The following is a 19,906-nucleotide window of genomic DNA, read 5'->3' on the forward strand; positions in this document are numbered from 1 at the left end:
ACAATTAAGCCCACCTTAACCAAGTTATGCGCCATGTACATGATCAGTGTTAAAAATAGAAATTCAACATGAAGTCCTTGCATTTCATGTCCGATGTATGTAGCTGAAGAAAAGAAATCAATATCACGTCAGATAATTGTTTGACATATGCCATTTTGCCCGTAAGAGGTCAGGCTTTTGTTTGCTATATGAATGTATTCAAGGTTAATTGTATAATAATCAAATTAGACCCTTAAATGGAACGTAAACCATGCCTGTATTGTATTCATGCTTTTGTACGGTTGGTCATCTACTTGACCTCAGCTTTCAGCTTGCCCATAAAATGGGAAAACCACCAACATCACATTGTAAATATATGATGAAATACCTAGGTGTAAGAAATTGTATTGTATTAGCTTTCTTTAAGTTCCCTTTAATACTGCCAGTTTGAATGTCTTATTTCTGGACTTGACCGGCCGCACAGGTGTTTGCTAAGCATTAAAGTGAAAATTGTGAACCTTTACAATAGACGTGACACTGTCGTGCCTCACGCCATCTAATTGCGAAAAGTATTTGGGCCAAACAAAAACCAGTTTTTGGCACTATTGCATGCAAAGAAGTAGTCAACTACCGTTCAAAAACAACAAACATTCAAATACCATGTATGTGCATACCTAGTACCATGTAAGTGTATACCAAGTATATTGTATGGGTATAACACGTATCGTGTATGTGTATACAAAGTATCGTGTATGTGTATACCAAGTGTCATGTATGTGTATAACAAGTATGTAAGTGTACACCAAGTATCATGTATGTGTATTCCGAGTATCATGTATGTGAATACCAAGTAACATGTATCTGTATACAGAGTATCGCGTATGTGAATATCAAGAACCGTGTCTGTGTATACCAAATATCATGGATGGGTATATAGAGAATACTAGGTTAGCGTTGAATACAGAGAAGTTGAGTTGCGAGGCTTAGAACGCCGGGAGCGCGAGCCTTGGCGAGCGCATTCGGTGTTCTAGCCGAGCAACATAAACTTCTCTGTATTCAACGCTAATCCTAGTATTCTATTTATCCCATTTGATTTTTTTCAACGTGACATTTAACATAAATAGATCTAATAACCTTAACAATAATTTTAATTCAGTCTTAAAAGCGCTTAAAATCTAACGAATGTAACCATGCGTAGTGATATAAATGTATTTGTTCTGGTACGCAAAATAGTCTTTAAAAAATTCACACACAAACTGTAAAACAAGTAAAAATATCACCATATCCCCGATTCAATTTTACGCAGTATGCGAATTGTAACACATTACCGCGAAAAGGGTTACTTTACTATAATTCATTTTATTTACGAAAGAAAATGATCAAAATCCAATATGGCGGCGATTGCTCCTGACAAAATTATGTCGATGTCAACATACATGTACACCATCAACGACCTTGACAATTTCGACGAGTAAACAGACAATTGCAGCGACTGACACTTTATTTGACTTAATATACAGAGCAATACGTTTTCCGACTTCGGACGACGAATTTAAGGACTCGCAGAACATGTTTTTATAATAATGTTATGGGTATGCCGTGTGTGATCCGATGCATCAATGGCGCCCATGTTAAAATCATTTCACCGAGAACAGGGAACGACAAAAGTACAAACAAAAACCAAAACACGTTCGAACTAGTATCTTACCTTTAATTATCCTTTAAAATCCATCTAATAATCCATTTAACTCAATAATTGACGATTTTGCATATAGGATCTTTAATAATTATTTTAGCATAGTTAAATAAAGACCCTTATGCCATCCTATCACTATATTCAAATGAGTTTATGAACTCGATAAACTTTCTTCTTCGTCACACGCTACGTCATGTACTCTACATTACTGCTGTTCAAATGAACCGGAGCAGTTAATCAAATAATAGCCGTTGGTAAACGCGGTTGCATTTGCAGATTTCTGCATACAAACATAATTATGTTTAAACTTGCACAATGTTTTATTTATCTATGGTTAATGTCCTTATTGTACAAGAAAATAATTAAATATATAAATACACAAAGAATGGAAAGCATTCCATTACACAACAGATAAATGAGTGGATAATACCCGCGTACAAAATGGGACGTTCCGAATTCCAGTTTGGTGCTATTTTTATCATCTTATACTTTACACAGCTCTATATGCATGGATTATAGACAATGCACATTACACGAAGTAAGGAAAATGTGATAAATTGACAATTCAAATATGTCGATATACAGTACATGTACATGTGAAATAAGTCGCGTTTATAATAAATCGTCAAAATAAATTTGGGGAAAATGACGCAATAAGTACTGGTCATGTACGTAATTCCGGCCTGTACGTAAAAAATCGGCCACCTGTGTAAAATCATTTTCATGATCTTTACGCACATATTTTGTTTTTATTTAGAAAAATCAACATGAAAACCATCCCCACTCGCAATATTTTGCAAATGTAAGAACCATATCACCGTAAACTTTTGTGTTAAAATGTCACAAATATAGCAGGAAATATTTGGCTCATGGGGAAAGTGATGTCATCATATGTTGCAACAATTATAATCATATAAGAAACAAATATATTTGATAAAATTATTTTTATTTTATCTAATAAACTTTAATCAAAGTTTTACCAATTTATTGTACAAAAACTTATATTCAAAACATACAAATCAGAACCTAAATATAAATTTTTAATATATGAATTACTTCCCTTTATAAGAATATTGCTAGATTACATGTTTAAATATTATATATAAGCGTTTACTAATAATCAACACTGAAGTCAACTTTTCAAACAAAATGTGTTTACTTTTTTAGCTATGTTTGAAAAAATTTATTAAACACATTAAAAACAAATATTTTTTAATGAAATAGCAGTTTCCCCATTGTTCATATTTATTAAAAGAGGTAGGGGGAGTAAATGGTATAATAATTTCGCATTTATTTTAAATTTCAAGTCAAAAATTTTAATAGTATAAACATTGATTAATACTCTGAATTTGAGGACATTTGTCAAAAGATAATGCTTTGTAATTTTATATGCAGATCAAACTGAAAAGTGGCCGATTTTTTAGGTACATTTAACCTACGAAAATGGATAGTTTACATGTCATCATTTTCTGTTCATTAAGTAACATTCACCGATCTAATTCTATTTAAATTTTCATGCTAGGTTAGTTTTGAACCCAGGATTATATATGTGAAGTTTAGTTTCAACCAGTTGCCTAACACTAAAGATTTTTCTTAAATAGTCCCAAAAGTGGCCGGAATTACGTACATGACCAGTATGTCATTTTATGACGCCATCAAGCAGCTGATTTATTATACGGATGGCGAAAAATTATGTCATATGACTAGATTTAAAGGTTGAAGGTCGTATAATTTTGAAGCTTAAGTTTTCTCGACTTTATTTTTTATGAAAAAATCATTCAGTGGTAAAGTAAAAAGTAGTCCGTGCACGCGACAGGTATATCCTACAAGGTTGAATACAGTCTAGTATATTCCATAAGTTGTTATACCGTCAATGTCGCGTTGAAAATGGGATAAACCAAGTATAATTGATGTGTATACCAAGCTATATGTATGTGTATACCAAATAGCATATATGTGTATACCAAGTACTGTACATGTATATACCAAGTATCATGTTTGGGTATATCAAGTACCATGTTGTGTATACCAAGTATCATGTAAGTGTATATCAAGTACAATGTATGTTTATACCATGTATCGTGTATGTATATGTATATACCAAGTATCATGCATTTGTTTACCAAGTATCATGTATGTGTAATCCAAGTATCATGAATGTGTCTGCAAATTATCGTGTGACAAGAATCGTGTATGTGCAAACCAAGTTTCATGTATGTATATACCAAGTATCATGTATTTGTTTACCAAGTATCATAAATGTGTCTGTCAATTATCATGAATGTGTCTGCCAATTATCGTGTATGTGTATACAAAGTATCATGTATGCGTATACCTAGTATCATGTATGTGCTTATCGAGATTCGTGTATGTGTATACCAAGTATCACATATGTATATACCAAGTATCGTCTTTTTGTATGCCAAGTATCATGAATTTGTATAGCTAGTATCATGTGTGCGTATACAAAGTATCATGATAGTGTTTACCAAGTATTATTTTATTAATTACAAGCATCGTAAGTGTATATAACATGTATTTGTATACCAAGTATCGTATAAGTAAGTTTTTACCAAGTATCATGTATATGTATACCAAGTATCGTGTATGTGTATACCAATTATAATGTATGTGTATTAATTACCACGTGTGTGAATACAAAAAATCATGTATGTGTTTACCTAGTATCGTGTATGTGTATACCAAGTATCATGTAGATGTATACCAAGTATCATGTATGTGTATACCAAGTATCATGTATGTGTAAACCAAGTATCATGTATATGTATACCAAGTGTCATGTATGTGTATCCCAAGTATCGTATATGTGTATACAAAGTATCATGTATGTGTATAACAAGTATCATGTATGCGTATACCAATTATCATTTATGTGTAAACCAAGTATAATGTCTGTGTATACCAAGTATCATGTATGGGTATACCAAGTATCGTGTATGTGTAAAACAAGTATCATGTACGTGTATAACAAATATTTAAGTGTTTACAAAGTATGTGTATGTCGAATATCATGTATGAGTATACCAAGTAACATGTATGTGTATACTAAGTATCGTTTATGAGTATACAAAGTATCGTCTATGTATATATCAATTATCAAGGCTGTGTATACCAAGTATAGTGTTTTTGTACACCAAGTATCACGTGTGTGTATACCAAGTAACATGTATGCATATGTCAAGTATCATGTTTGTGTATACAATACCGTACAGCTCACGCAAAACCAACAAATTCCGCGATCCGCGGAGTTTGACGACATCAATTGTTCGCGGAGTCGACTCGGCATCGACCATCTGGTCGCCGAGTCGCCGTGTCTGTTCGCCGAGACACGCCGCGGCACGCCTCGGCATGATGCCGAGGAAATTGTTGGTGATATGACGCTGAGTCACTCGGCGAACAATCTTATAAACTATAATTTACCTGGGATAGAAACTGATTACAAGTTCCGAAATCATGATGTTTATTAAATGTAGATTAACTACGTTCGGACAATTCCTCTAAATAAAATATAATTTAAACACACTGTATCGTTACCGTTACGCTGTTTCAGTTCCTTCATTACTGAAACAATTAGTGTATTGTATACTGACTGCAGCTTCTTGGGAAAACAGGGCTTAATGCATATGCATAAATTGTCAACCCAGTACCAGAGACTGTCTTTAAACGAAAAACACCATAGAATCAGAAAGTGTCGTCCTTGATTAGCTTGTGCGAACTGCACTGGCTAATCAGTGTGCACAGGACACCACTAATTGGACATACATAAGGCCCCGTTTTCCCTGAACGCAGCCAATATGTACAGATTTCAATGACAAACTGGCCAATGTCGTCGCACAGGCTGTTAAACACTATTGATTACATACCCACACTCACTGTCTGCAGTGTACCAGTGGTGAAGCATAAACAGGCTAATCAGTGTGCACAAGCAGATGCGGTGGTCATCGTTCTTAGGGTAGTTAAGAGCAGACCGACTTGCAAAACTAGCTCTTAATCTTAATTGTTCGCAAGCGAACAACTAACAAGAGAGGTGTTTGTCAAAAACACAATGCCCCCTTCTGCGCCGCTTTGAAGCCATATATTTGATCTTTGACCTTGAAGGATGACCTTGACCTTTGACCACACAAAATGTGCAGCTCCATGAGATACACATGCATGCCAAATATCAAGTTTCTATCTTCAATATTGCAAAAGTTATGACCAATGATAAAGTGTTCGGACGGACGGACGGACTGACGGACAGACAGACAGACAGATGGACGGCTTGACGGACAGTTCAAAAACTTCATGCCACTCTTCGGGGGGCATAAAAAAACACGTACGTATGCCAAATACTGCTGTTTACAGAACATTATTGTATTTCAGCTAATGGAACCACATATATCTCAGACACGTGAAGTATCATATGCAAATGATGATGATGATGGTGATGAAAATGACAACGACGACCACGACGCCGCCGCCGCCCCGCCACCGCCGCCGATGCTGCTGCTGCTGATGATGATGATGATGCTGATTATGTTCAATATCACGACCGCATTTGAACATAGATGTAGAAGTGGACCGCTAAACATTAGAACTGACGTGTATACATGTACATCGAACAAGCATAATAGGCTTCAATTTAACCCTTTACCACTTAGATACGTATTTTCACGCATTTGAAGTCCCTTGGAAAGTTATATTTAATTTAAGACCTTTCTTACTCGATTCAAGTTCTTAAGCCTTTATCTAAAAACATTAGATACTGATGAGCAGCAAACAGCATTAAACCTGAACAGACTGCGAGTTACTCGCAGGCTGTTCTGGTTTTATGCTGTTTGCACATAGCCATTTCCACTTTGCTGATAGGGAAAGGGTTAAACGAGTGTTCTGATAAAAAATAAGTAGCTTTTCTTCACATGGACTGGGTATTAAAGATAAAGACCGCAGGAGCACATTGGCAATCGAAATAGCGCGAATTCTGTACCCCGCAAATTCATGTGTTGAACATTACGTTAAGAAAATAAGAACACTGTCATTACATTATTCTTACAAAATTCCTTGCGTGTCATGAATTACCAAAAGGTTGTAATCGTAACACCATTATACGTTTGCCTTACATACACGTATCGAAGGCAATTATACGTGAAGTTTTCAGTGGTAAACCTTTATCATGATTTTTGGCAAAATATGCATTGAAACATTTGGTATTTATACCTGCTCTAACTGCCACACTTAAAATGATCGCATTACCAAAAAGCTTTAAAATTACGACGAAAATGATCACCTGAACACTATTTTAGACTTAAATAATCAATTTACATAATCGCGCCTGTAACTTAAGAAGCCTCTCCAAGCAAATATTCAGCAATCAATACAACCATGACCTACTTAAATACAATGGCTGTTTATACAAGTTAACATGAAATATAATGTGATTCACATAACTACTGAAAACCACACTATGGCGCATAGGCGTTTGCACGTAACAGGATTAAAGATCTTAACTACAATGTAAAGCGTGTTGTTCATGAATGTTCCTTATTCTTGATCATACAAATAGTTGTCTGAAAAGGCTTGATGTATAATACAATGCATATTGCAAAACATTTACAATGGCAGGAAAATAATATGATCGGAAGAAACACGTATTCAATATCTTTGCATAATGACACATCAGACCACCATGGCATGCACCTGTTTAATTGTTCTTAAGTGTTAATACTCTCTTGGTTAGTCGTTGGAAATTCTACACATTCGATACTTATCTTCCTGTTGTCATGGACAATTAAGAAACTATATTCAGCCTGCTGGTATGCAAAATATATTAATGTAGAGCAGGCTTGGCTGGGATATTGATTTTATCAGACCGCCATTCCCGGGCGTTGTATCAGATTGCAAAGATACAATACGTATTCAAATGTTTGTTTTAAAACTAACGGCGCACTGTCATGTTTTCAGCGCTAACATGCACGTAAGCCATGCTTAAGTACGGTATACTTTTCCACAATGAAATTGAGGCCTTGACATAAATTATTGCATTTTTAAGAGGGTTTTAACATGCAATTTAGTTGCAGTTTCGTAACATGTTACCGCTGTGTGCTGTAAACATTAAGCTTGTAATATGATGCGGGAATAAAAGTAGGCCTGTTAAAGGGAGCTTACACTTTTGAATGAAATAAGAAAACGAATGAGGTGTATTGCCAATATATGAAGGTGTGTCCCCCATTTATATGTGGTACTATATTTTTGTGCTTTATTATTCACATATCCATAATACTTATAATGAGTTTATGAAAAAGACGATTATATAAAGTACAACATGGTAGATAATAAGACGAGACTTAATGTCATTTGCAGTACATAGGATATACACTTTTTTATGAAAAAAACAAACATAATTAAATGCAACATGAATTCAAAACTATAAAGATATATAATAAAATTATGTTATGTGTTTCTATTATACAATTAATCGATTTTATGATGCTTGTTTCAAACAGAAAATGATAACTGATCGCACTTAATAAAATAACTCATCCTATTACGTGTATATCCCAGTAAACCATGTCTCGTAGGAAAAGAATATAAATACACATCTAAAAACTTTAAGTGTATTATCCATAACGTAAATAATGGCCAGCTTGTAGGGGAATTTTCTTTTCTTTATTTAAGAGTGTGCAAATCTAGTATCAGTTTAACGATCGGTATGTCCAGTTCCGAAAATTTGAATAACAAATATATATCAAGCATTTGCGTTACACACGGAAGTTTTATACATAAAAGTAGTTAATAAGATATCAGCTATGTCTGCCCGACTTAAGTTATTCATTGAAAATAATTGGCATTGCAAATATGTTCTTCCCATTTCACAAAATCTTAAGACAGCAAGCCCAAAATAAAAGGACGTACTTGCAAACCTATTTTATCATATACAAAAACAAGCTTTGCAGGGGTATCGATTGCAACAGACCGGGATTTTCCAAAGCCGTATCAGATTTCACAAGTACAATTTAAACTTATGAGGCGTTCGCCATGGGTCTTATAAATATTGGGTGTATTAACATAAACGAAATATCAAGCGCACAAGCCCTCCCGTTCATCATGTTTAAGGTACACGATCTTCAACAATAGACAAATACATACTAGTAATACATGCCATGGCCAATGCGTCCCAACAATATATACCAGAGTGCAAGCTCCATTTTTATATTATAACGGGTATTTGAACATAACATACATACTTTGGAATTTTTACAAGTTTAAGATTTATAAAAATATGTTATGTTAAAGGTTTAATAATCGTACGGTCAAATAAAACATTATATCAAATCGCTGAAGGCACTGAAGTTGTTCGCTATTGCATAATCTTAGTTTTCAAAATTATGTTATAGCTTTTTATACCGCAAGTTTGAAATGCACACAACCCATTCAAATTTATAAAGAGTGTGTCGCAAAGCACAGGTTGAGATGTGGGTGCACTGTTTATCCTCATATTAATGTTATAGAGATAACTTAGACAAAGCAACAACAATATGTCTCTCTTTTTCGCAGATGGTTGCTGCACTGGCAGCCATCTTTAGAATTTTGGTTGCCTTGCTAAAGAATAACAAGCCTAGAATCATGTACATGTTGTAAAATGTGTATCTAATACTACATTTATTTTCTTTAAATTATTGAGCAACAATTTTGGCGACATTACAGACGTTTAAAGCAAGTCTCGTTTCCGAAATAATCTACGGGATTTAACTGTGTTAACTTTAACTCAATATAGATCTAGTTATCGACATACACAATAATTGTTTTGACAGATGACGTCCGATTGATAATTTAATTAAATGTATGCAGATATAGAGAAATGTTAACAATCGCACAGCGTATTTTCTGTGTATGTTTCTATATTTCGATAACATGTGTTATAGATTAGTATACAATCAATATTTGTAAATAGTTATACTCGGCGAATCGCCGCATCTACGCGGCGTTACTCCGCGAATCGATGCCGAGGCAAAAACAGACGCGGCGTCACTCCGCGAAATTTCGCCGAGTGCCTCGGCATCATGCCGAGTAAATACGCGGCGAAAATACGTTAACTTTGTTGGTTTTGCGTGAGCTGTACTGTATATCGTACATGTATATACCAATTATCAAGGATGTGTATACCCATTATGTAAGTGTATACCAAGTATCATGGATGTTTATACCAATTATCATGTGTGTGTATACTAAGCATCGTTTATGTATATATAAATATCATGTATGTGTATACCAAGTATCGTGTATGTATATAACAAGAAAACATGTATATGTATACCAAATATCGTACATGAGTATACCAAGTATCATATATGTATATATTTAAAGTATCGTGTATGTGTATACCAAGTTTCATGAATGTGTATACCAATTATCTTGTATGTATATACTTAGTATCGTGTAAGCATATACAAGTATCGTGTAAGTGTATACTAAGTATCGTTTATGTATATACAAGTATAATTGATGTGTATACCAAGTAACATGCATGTGTATACTAAGTATCGTTTATGTGTATACAATTATCATTGATGTGTATACCAAGTATCATGGATGTGTATATTAATTATCATGTATGTGCATACTACGTATCGTTTATGTATATACAAATATCATGTATGCGTATACCAAGTATATTGTATGTATATGACAAGAACACATGTATATGTATACCAAATATCGTGCATGAGTATACCAAGTATCATATATGTATATATAAAGCATCGTGTATGTGTATACCAAGCATCATGGATGTGTATACCAAGTATCATGTATGTGTATACCAAGGTTCATATATGGGTATAACAAGTATCATGAATGTGTTAACACAGTATCGTGTTTGTGTATACCAAGTATGTGTATACCAAGTATCATGGATTTGTATGCGTATTATCGTGTATGCGTATACCAAATATCGTGTATTCCTATACCAAGTATCGTGTATGTGTATACCAAGTATCATAGATGTGTATACCAAGCATTATGTGTGCGTATATCAAGTATCATGCAAGTGTTTTACAAGTTTCATGTATGTGTATACCAAGTTTTATGTATGCGTATACCAAGTGTCATGTATGTGTATTCAAGGTATCATGTATGTGTATACCAAGTGTCATGTATGTGTATAGAAAGTATAATGTATGTGTATACCACGTATCATGTAAGTGTATACCAAGTATCATGCCTGTGTATGCCAAGTATCATGTATGTGTATACCAAGTATCATGCATGTGTAAACCAAGTACCATGTATGTGTATGCCAAGTATCATGTATGTGTATATGTAGAATCATGTATGTGTATACCAAGTATCGTGTTTAAGTATACCAAGTATCGTGTATACGTTAACCAAGTATCGTTTTTGTGTATACCAAGTATCATGTATGTGTATACCAAGTATCATGTATGTGTGAACCAAGTACCATATATGTGTATGCCAAGTATCATGTTTGTGTATATCTAGTATCATGTATGTCAAATATCAAGTTTTGTGTATAATAACGGGTATACCAAGTATCGTGAATAATTTTACTAAGTATCGTTTTTGTGTATATAAAGTATTATGTATGCATATACCAAGTAGCATGTATGTGTATACTAAGTATCATGTAGTTGCATGCCAAGTATCTTGTATGTGTATACCAATTATCATAAGTATGTATACCAAGTATCGTGTTTATGTATACCAAGTATCGTTCTGTGTATACTAAGTATCTTGTATGTGTATACCAAGTATCTTGTATGTGTATACCAAGTATCTTGTATGTGTATACCAAGATCATGTATGTGCAAACTGAGCATCATGTATGTGTAAACCAAATATCGAGTATGTGAATACCAAGCATCGGGTATGTGTAAACCAAGTATTGTGTATTCGTATATCAATTATCATAAATGTAAATCCCAAGTATCATATATGTGTATACCAAGTATCATGAATGCGTGTACCGTGTACCGAGTGTTCTATGAGTGTATTACAACTATCATGTATGTGTATACAAAGTTTCATTATGCGTACACCAATTATCATGCATGGTTATACCAAGTATCATGTTTGTGTATACGAAGTATCATGTAAGTGTATAGTTAGAATCATGTATGTGTATACAAGTAGCATGTATGTGCATCACAAGTATCACGTCTGTGTATAGAAAGTACCGTGTATGTGTATACTTAGTTTCGCGTATGTGTATACAAGTTTTATGAATGCGTATAATTAGTTTCATGTATGCTTACACCAAGTATCGTGTATGCGTATACTAAGTATCATGTGTGTATATACCAAGTATCATGTATGTGTATACCAAGTATCATGTATATGTTTACCAAGCATCATGCATGTTTGTACCAAGTATCGTGTTTATGTATACCAAGTATCATGCATGTGTATACCAGTGTGAGTTTATACCATTTAACATGTATGTGTATACCAAGTATCGTTTATATGTATACAAGTATTCTGGATGTGTATACCAAGTATCATGGATGTGTATACCAATTATCATGTATGTGTATACTAAGTATCGTTTATGCATATACACATATTATGTATGTGTATACCAAGTATCGTGTATGTTTATAACAAGAAAACATGTAAATGTATAGCAAATATCGTACATGAGTATACCAAGTATCATATATGTATATATAAAGTATCGTGTATGTGTATACCAAGTTTCATGAATGTGTATACCAATTATCATGTATGTATATACTAAGTATCATTTAAGCATACACAAGTATCGTGTAAGTGTATACTAAGTATCGTTGATGTATATACAAGTATAATTGATGTGAATACCAAGTAACATGTATGTGTATACTAAGTATCGTTTATGTGTATACAATTATCATGGATGTGAATACCAAGTATCATAGATGTGTATATTAATTATCATGTATGTGCATAGTAAGTAACGTTTATGTGTATACAATTATCATGGATGTGAATACCAAGTATTGTGTATGTATTTAACAAGAAAAAATGTATATGTATACCAAATATCGTGCATGAGTATACCAAGTATCATATATGTATATATAAAGCATCGTGTATGTGTATACCAATTATTATGGATGTGTAAACCAATTATCATGTATGTGTATACTAACTATCGTTTATGTATATACAAGTATCATGTAGGTGTATATCAAGTAGTGTGTATGTATATAACAAGGAAACATGTATATGTATACCAAAAATCGTGCATGAGTATAACAAATAGCATATATATATATATATATGTGTGTGTGTAAAGTATCGTGTATGTGTATACCAAGTATCATTTATTGTATACAAATTATAATTGAATTGTATACCAAATATCATGTATGTGTATACCAAGTATCATGTATGTGCATACCAAGTATCGTGTATGTGTATACCAAGTATCATGTATGTGTATACCAAGTATCATGTATGTGTATACCAAGTATCATGTATGTGTATACCAAGTATCGTGTATGTGTATACCATGTATACCTTCGTCGCCCTTTCAACGCGAGACACGAAACACGAAGCGATACACGATATTTTGCGCGACAGTCGCGGCGATGCACGATATTTTGCGCGACAGTCTCGGCGACGCATAATATTTTGCGTGACAGTCGCGGCGACGCACGATATATTTAACACGATAAATTGCCTTTTGGGCTACCTACACAAGGGCGATATATCGTGTTAAATATATCGTACGTCGCCGCGACTGTCTCGCAAAATATCGTGCGTCACTGCGACTGTCGCGTAAAATATCTTGCGTCGCCGCGACTGTCGCTAAAATTATCGTGTATCGCTTCGTGTGTCGTGTGTCGCCCTTGATGAAAGAATTGCGAGATTAAAGATGGCACTATCCGGAATCCGTAGAAATATAAACATCACGAAATTAAAAATGTGAATATTGAATTGATGATCATATACCCTGAATGTGATTTTCGAATAATTTAAATAATGCCGTTGTTTGTTCGGCTTTAAATTACAGCGCTCTGATATTGACTTCTTTTGGAAAATATTCTGGATAGCCCTTCTTTCGATTTTATGTTTATTAAGTTTGATGAAAGTTTCTGAAGCACTTGCTGAGTTATTGCAGGCATGAACACGTTTTTTTTCTGATGGTAAGGCTGAATGACAAACAGTTAAACGAAGCGGACGAACAGGCGTAATATAGGAAGGGCAGAAACCTACAGGTACGCTTAAACAACGATAGAGGACAAAACAATCCCTCACTGGCAATACTTATCGAAAAAGTAATCAGATCTGAACGATCTGATAATCTCGGGATTTTTTTGTGTGGGTGGTATATATGATTCATATATATTACATTCAATTTTAGTAAGGCATTTGGCACCCTGACAAAACTAAATGTCAGGTGAACTCTTTGTAAATCGACACACAAAGGGCGACATTACGCATGTACACCAACTTTTGAAGCATAACCATTATGTCCACATTTCTTTTGTTATTGTTGTTTCATATGTTCTATATGGGGTGTGTTGAGATGACGTTGATGAAAAACGTAAACAACATCCATTCATTTTTAATCAGCAACTAGAAAATTCACACAATAGCAACAAAATATCTGATTACATTGTATACAGTTTTAAGTCGTTTGTTAAATACATGTATATCTTAGCGAACGGTTCAGCGCCTTTTTACACTTGTTTATGTTACCATCGGGATGATACCCATTCATATTCCATTCATTTCTATAAACTGAGATCGGAAATAAGTTATGGCGTTTCATCGTTCGTTAAAGTTTAAAAAATAACATGCGAGTTAAAATCTACTTAAAACGTATTTTAGACATACAATAAGGTGAAAAACAGGTGTGGGCAGATTCCTATGGTTAAGTGTTTGAAACCGTCTTAAAGTGTTTAACTTTAACTTACAACAAACCATGAAAACTGCCATATAGCTAGACGAAGATAATTTAAACACAAAACAGCATTTTCAATAATTTGTTATTAACTATTTACACGTGAGTTACTTATGTATATTAACCTAAAATATAAACAAAGTGAAACCAACTTTGGCTAAACGGAAATAAATTATATCATAAGTACGAGGCCCTTTATGTACCCCAAGTGAAAAAAACAATTGACACAGCAAATAGGCCCCCCTACACATCCAGACACAACTAAATTAACTTTCGGCAAACATGTATGTGTGGCTTTTCCGAAATACGTATTGGCTACATTGATTGTTTACAAAGTATTTTGTGCTGTTTTGGCATAAAATTATTGGAACATAAAAAAGTAAATATAAATGTATATACTTCGTAGTTTCAATTGCGCTTCTTTAAGCTCATCATATATATAGTTCACGCGTTTACATTTTTAAGTTTGGATAGAACAGGAAGATAATATAATCATACCTCATCGATCGCAAAGTTTGCCAAGTTGTAACTGAAAACGTTTATTCATGGCTGAGGGAAAAATTCTTTTGTTTATTGAATAGATTATGCCCACATATATTGTGCATGCGCAAAAAGTATTAAATGGAGATGAGTTGACAATGTTAGGAAAACCTTATTTGAGCTTTTGCGACTGTTTTGTATTTCCAAGGACAGCAAATTAACTTATTAATCTTTTACCTAGCTTTACATTTCTTATACCAATCCCAAACTTCCTGAAACACGCGACCACTCATTAATAACTCTATTTTAACATTCAATTTAATCACGTTCCTACATGTGTTACTATTATTCTTGAAATTCAGTATTGCAAATCATTCATTTGTTTTATTATGACACATCACTTTTCGTGAACACATACATATGGCTTCGAAGTTATTTGTCAAAAACTTAAATGTGTACATTATGTGCCATATGAAATTATATTTATATTTTAAACATGTTTTAAAACACGATTATCCGGCTTTATGTTTGATAAGGCTTAAACATACATGTGTATTTTAGAGCATTACTCGCGATTTTCATTATTCCCAAATTGTTTTTCGGATCAAATAAAAAGAGGAAGAGTTAACTCAAGAATAATAATGCTAAGAAAACAACAACACAGTCTTCAATTCATCTCAAGTAACAAAAGCCTTGCTTTGATGAAGATGGGCTCCTGAAAATATATAAGTGATTGTTCAAGTTTAATATTGTATAATTCCTAATTTGAACTAATAACAGCAGCGATTTGTTTCAAAGCAACACATCCAGAAAGCGAATACTTACATATTCTTCATAGGTCCGTATCTCTAGTTCCGTATCTTGTAACAAAAGCAGGCGACGGGAAAAATCTTGGTAAAGTATTATTATCTTTTCTGGCCGAATACACACTAAAGTTTTGAGACGGGAAAGTAGGGTCCGTGATCGTTTCTGCCTTGCTGGAAAAGCGATGTCCAACGATTAGTTACTTACCGGTTCGTTTGTATAGTATGTTTGAAATAAGTATTTAATACTAAAACAATATTGATGAGACACAGCTTACGACGAAAAGTTTAACATACCTCACATATTGCTTTTTCGATCGAACTCGTCGCCAACCAATACAAAGCGCGATTGCAATAACCAAGATTATGCTTCCAATAATGGCTGATGGTATCACTGCAACAAATGTAATAAAGGCACGATCTTCATGTCCACTTGCAGTTGAATTTGTATCAAGTAATGTAGTGTTGTCCTGCACCGTGTTTGTTGTCTGCGGTACAACAGTTGTGTCAGTTACCGAGGTTGTGTCCGGCACAGTTGTCGTCGACAAAATAGTTGTGGTATGCTCTGTAGTCGTGGTCGGCACTGTAAGTGTGGTCGGCACAGTAGTTGTGGTCGGCACTGTAAGTGTGGTCGGCACAGTAGTTCTGGTAGGTACTGTAGTTGTGATCGGCGCTGTAGTTGTGGTCGGCAATGTAGTTGTAGTCGGCACTGTAGCTGTGGTTGGTACTGTAGTTGTGGTCGGCACTGTAGTTGTCATCGGCAATGTAGTTGTGGTCGGCACTGTAGTTGTGCTGGGTTCTGTAGTTGTGATCGGCATTGTAATTGTGGTCGGCATTGTTGTTGTGGTCGGCACTGTAGTCATGGTCGACACTGTAGTTGTGGTCGGCACTGTAGTTGTGGTCGGCACTGTAGTTGTGGTCGGCACTGTAGTTGTGCTGGGTTCTGTAGTTGTGATCGGCACTGTAGTTGTGGTCGGCATTGTTGTTGTGGTCGGCACTGTAGTCATGGTCGACACTGTAGTTGTGGTCGGCACTGTAGTTGTTATCGGCACTGTAGTTGTGGTCTGCACTGTAGTTGTGGTCGGCACTGTAGTTGTGCTGGGTTCTGTAGTTGTGATCGGCATTGTTGTTATGGTCGGCACTGTAGTCATGGTCGACACTGTAGTTGTGGTTGGCACTGTAGTTGTGGTCGGCACTGTAGTTGTGGTCGTCACTGTAGTTGTGGTCGGCACTGTGGTTGTGGTCGGCACTGTAGTTGTGGTCGACACAGTACTTGTGGTCGTCACTGTAGTTGTAGTCGGCACTGTAGTTGTGTTCGGCACAGTAGTTGTGGTCGGCACTGTAATTGTGGACGTCACTGTAGTTGTGGTCGGTACTGTAGTTGTGGTCGGCACTGTAGTTGTGGTCGGCACTGTAGTTGTGGTCGGCACTGTAGTTGTGGTCGGCACAGTAGTTGTGGTCGCCACTGTAGTTGTGGTTGGCACAGTAGTTGTGGTCGGTTCAGTGGCAGTGTCCGGTGAAGTAGTTGTTGCGCACACCACTGAAAGAACACACATATCTGACTTCAAAGTGTGTTAGTTTAAAAACGAATGTTACTATGCTCAATCGGATAATTTCACGAGTGTATACCTTGTGCATATGAAAACGGATCTAGCGTCCCATTGCATGCTAGGCAACTGTCGAAACCAGCAGTCTGGTCATTAGCAATGCAGCCTCCATTAATGTAGCAACCAAGATCCTGTCAATCACAAAATGTGTTTTAGTGTGAATAACTCATTTTTTGTGGGAAACATGAATTTACAATAAAAATTGATTACTAAGAAAAAAGTCATACCGCTGCTACCAGCACGATTTTTTTGTTTTCTGGCTCTTCGATTCTCTGACAAAGTGAGTTGTATACGTAGGCGTGTTTTTCCTCCCCATAGTTTACACCATCGTTGCTGACTGCTATGGTATATGATATAGAATATGCGTCCTGGATATCGATTATACCCTGCAGAAACATAACTCATTTGATTACACAACAAGAGATGAAAAAATATGACTGACACATTGTTACAGATTATTGTATTGTATTGTAAGAGAATGAACATTTAAGTGCAATGTTTACCAACTACTATCTTTATGTTTTAAGTCCCATTTATTTATTGTATAAGAACTTTGTATAGTTTTAAACGTAAATACTAGTTGCAGTTTTTACCTGACAAAATCAGCACTTAGCAGATGCAATTATGTCCTACTATTACTATCTATCCATTTTAATTACCCTTAACTATGGGTATTGTGAATGTTGATGTAACGACTTTAATTTGTATACATACTGAAACGAGTTTTTAATCAATTGGACATAGTGTGTGATTTAGAGCTCCTTAAAATCGAATTAAACCCACAAATCTGTGTATTGACCATTCCAAGGCGATGACACCTGTTTTATTTATTATTGAGTGTCTCTTGTGTAGTGTATTTTGTTTTGTGTTTCACTGTTTGGCAATTTGTTGCTTGGCATATATTAAGGACCGTATACCATACTAAGGTTTCACTCATGCTGGGACAGCTGGAGTTTTACTTTATGTATATGTGCAATATTTAGCTGTGATATGCTTTGTCAATTTAAGAGTATGTATTCAGAAACACAATGTCATGGCGATATTATAAAGAGAGCGTACATTTCCCGTTTATAACCGTGTTTGTTTTGCTTTCACTAGATTTAAAGCGGGTATATACGATCTTGTCAAATATTTATTAATTAATATAAAATGTGTAAAAAACTTATTATACATATATTTCAATATAAACTAAAATAAAAGTTAAGAAGAACATGTGTCGAAAAATGCTGAATAAGCCAGATATTCAATTCTGAAATCGAAAAAGGCTGTACAGCCGAATTCGCCAGCATGTATATCATGCATGTACGATGTGAATCTAAATTTAGTTTAACGGTTCATTTGAAATTCCTGCAGCGATATCGATTCATACGACACACGAACACTTACTAAAAAGACGAATGCATCGGTTATTGTAGGAAAATAATTACGAATTATCTTCGTCACAATCGGCTCGGGGTGCTAATTTGTATTTGCTGTATTTTATGATATTCGTCTTAAATGTATCATTTTTCTTGCATATTGTCTGTTATTATAACATATTTGTATCAATATTTTACAATTCAGCACATATAAAAATCGTATATACCCGCTTTAATGATTATCTCAATTTAACAGTCTACAAATGACAATAGCATTATGATAAAATAAAAAAAAACACATGACACTCAAATACTGTATACACAATTACGATAAAACGTATTTCGGTAATTTTCTAAAAACTAATAATCATGCGTTTTTTTCAAAGTGTGTAAACGTCTTTTTATGCATTAACCCCTTTGGAACTATTTACATTACAATTAGGTCAATAGTTAAACGAATAAAAATAAGATCTCAAAACCATCACAAATATAAATCCTTGAACCAATTTATAACCAACCTGTAATGCACAACAGCGTCCTGTATATATGTCCTCATGTATGCCTAATACTTGGTTTGAATCGATTAAATGTGCACTGCCATTTTTGTCGTACTGGAAATACAAACGTTGCACAATTCAGATGATTCTTTATAAACGCAGTCAATAAGAACCTTGCTTACTTAATTCAATCAACTATTAATTATTTTAATCACAAAATAACAATACCTTATAAGTTGTAATATTGCATCTAAAATTTGGATGAAGAGCTTGCACGCGAATGGTGAAGCACGTACAATCTTCTCCCTCAGAGATGTCACATTCTCCTCCACCCTCGATGTCATCAATCATCACTGGGGTACGTTCATCTATTGTGCACGCAGCACCATGATAGAATTGATTGCACGAACAAACACCTAGTTAACAAATAAATAACATCAGAGGACTGACCATATATATCATTAACATAAAGAATAACCGTATTTACAAACATTTTTGTAAAAGCTATTAATTGGTTTTTACCTTCTTCGTTTTTCAATGTACATGTTCCTGCGCCCGAGCAGTTAAATGGACATGTCG

General features: G+C 34.7%; 1 protein-coding gene across 1 annotated transcript in view; it reads right to left on the minus strand.

The window, feature by feature from the left end:
• Positions 1-14,231: 14,231 nt before the first annotated feature.
• Positions 14,232-19,906, minus strand: part of LOC127871819 (uncharacterized) — a 31,532-nt gene continuing 25,857 nt past the window's right edge. Inside the window, exons 17-24 of the mRNA XM_052415029.1 lie at positions 19,850-19,906; positions 19,556-19,743; positions 19,349-19,441; positions 17,700-17,858; positions 17,495-17,603; positions 16,163-17,405; positions 15,888-16,039; positions 14,232-15,777 (exon numbers count right to left, since the gene is read on the minus strand). The exon at positions 19,850-19,906 is cut by the window's right edge and continues 127 nt beyond it. Coding sequence (XP_052270989.1) covers positions 15,895-16,039; positions 16,163-17,405; positions 17,495-17,603; positions 17,700-17,858; positions 19,349-19,441; positions 19,556-19,743; positions 19,850-19,906 — 1,994 coding nt within the window. The 3' untranslated portion in view covers positions 14,232-15,777; positions 15,888-15,894. The remainder of the gene's footprint in view (positions 15,778-15,887; positions 16,040-16,162; positions 17,406-17,494; positions 17,604-17,699; positions 17,859-19,348; positions 19,442-19,555; positions 19,744-19,849) is intronic.

The sequence above is a fragment of the Dreissena polymorpha genome, chromosome 3, assembly GCF_020536995.1.
Source record: "Dreissena polymorpha isolate Duluth1 chromosome 3, UMN_Dpol_1.0, whole genome shotgun sequence".
In the NCBI taxonomy this organism is placed as follows: domain Eukaryota; kingdom Metazoa; phylum Mollusca; class Bivalvia; order Myida; family Dreissenidae; genus Dreissena; species Dreissena polymorpha.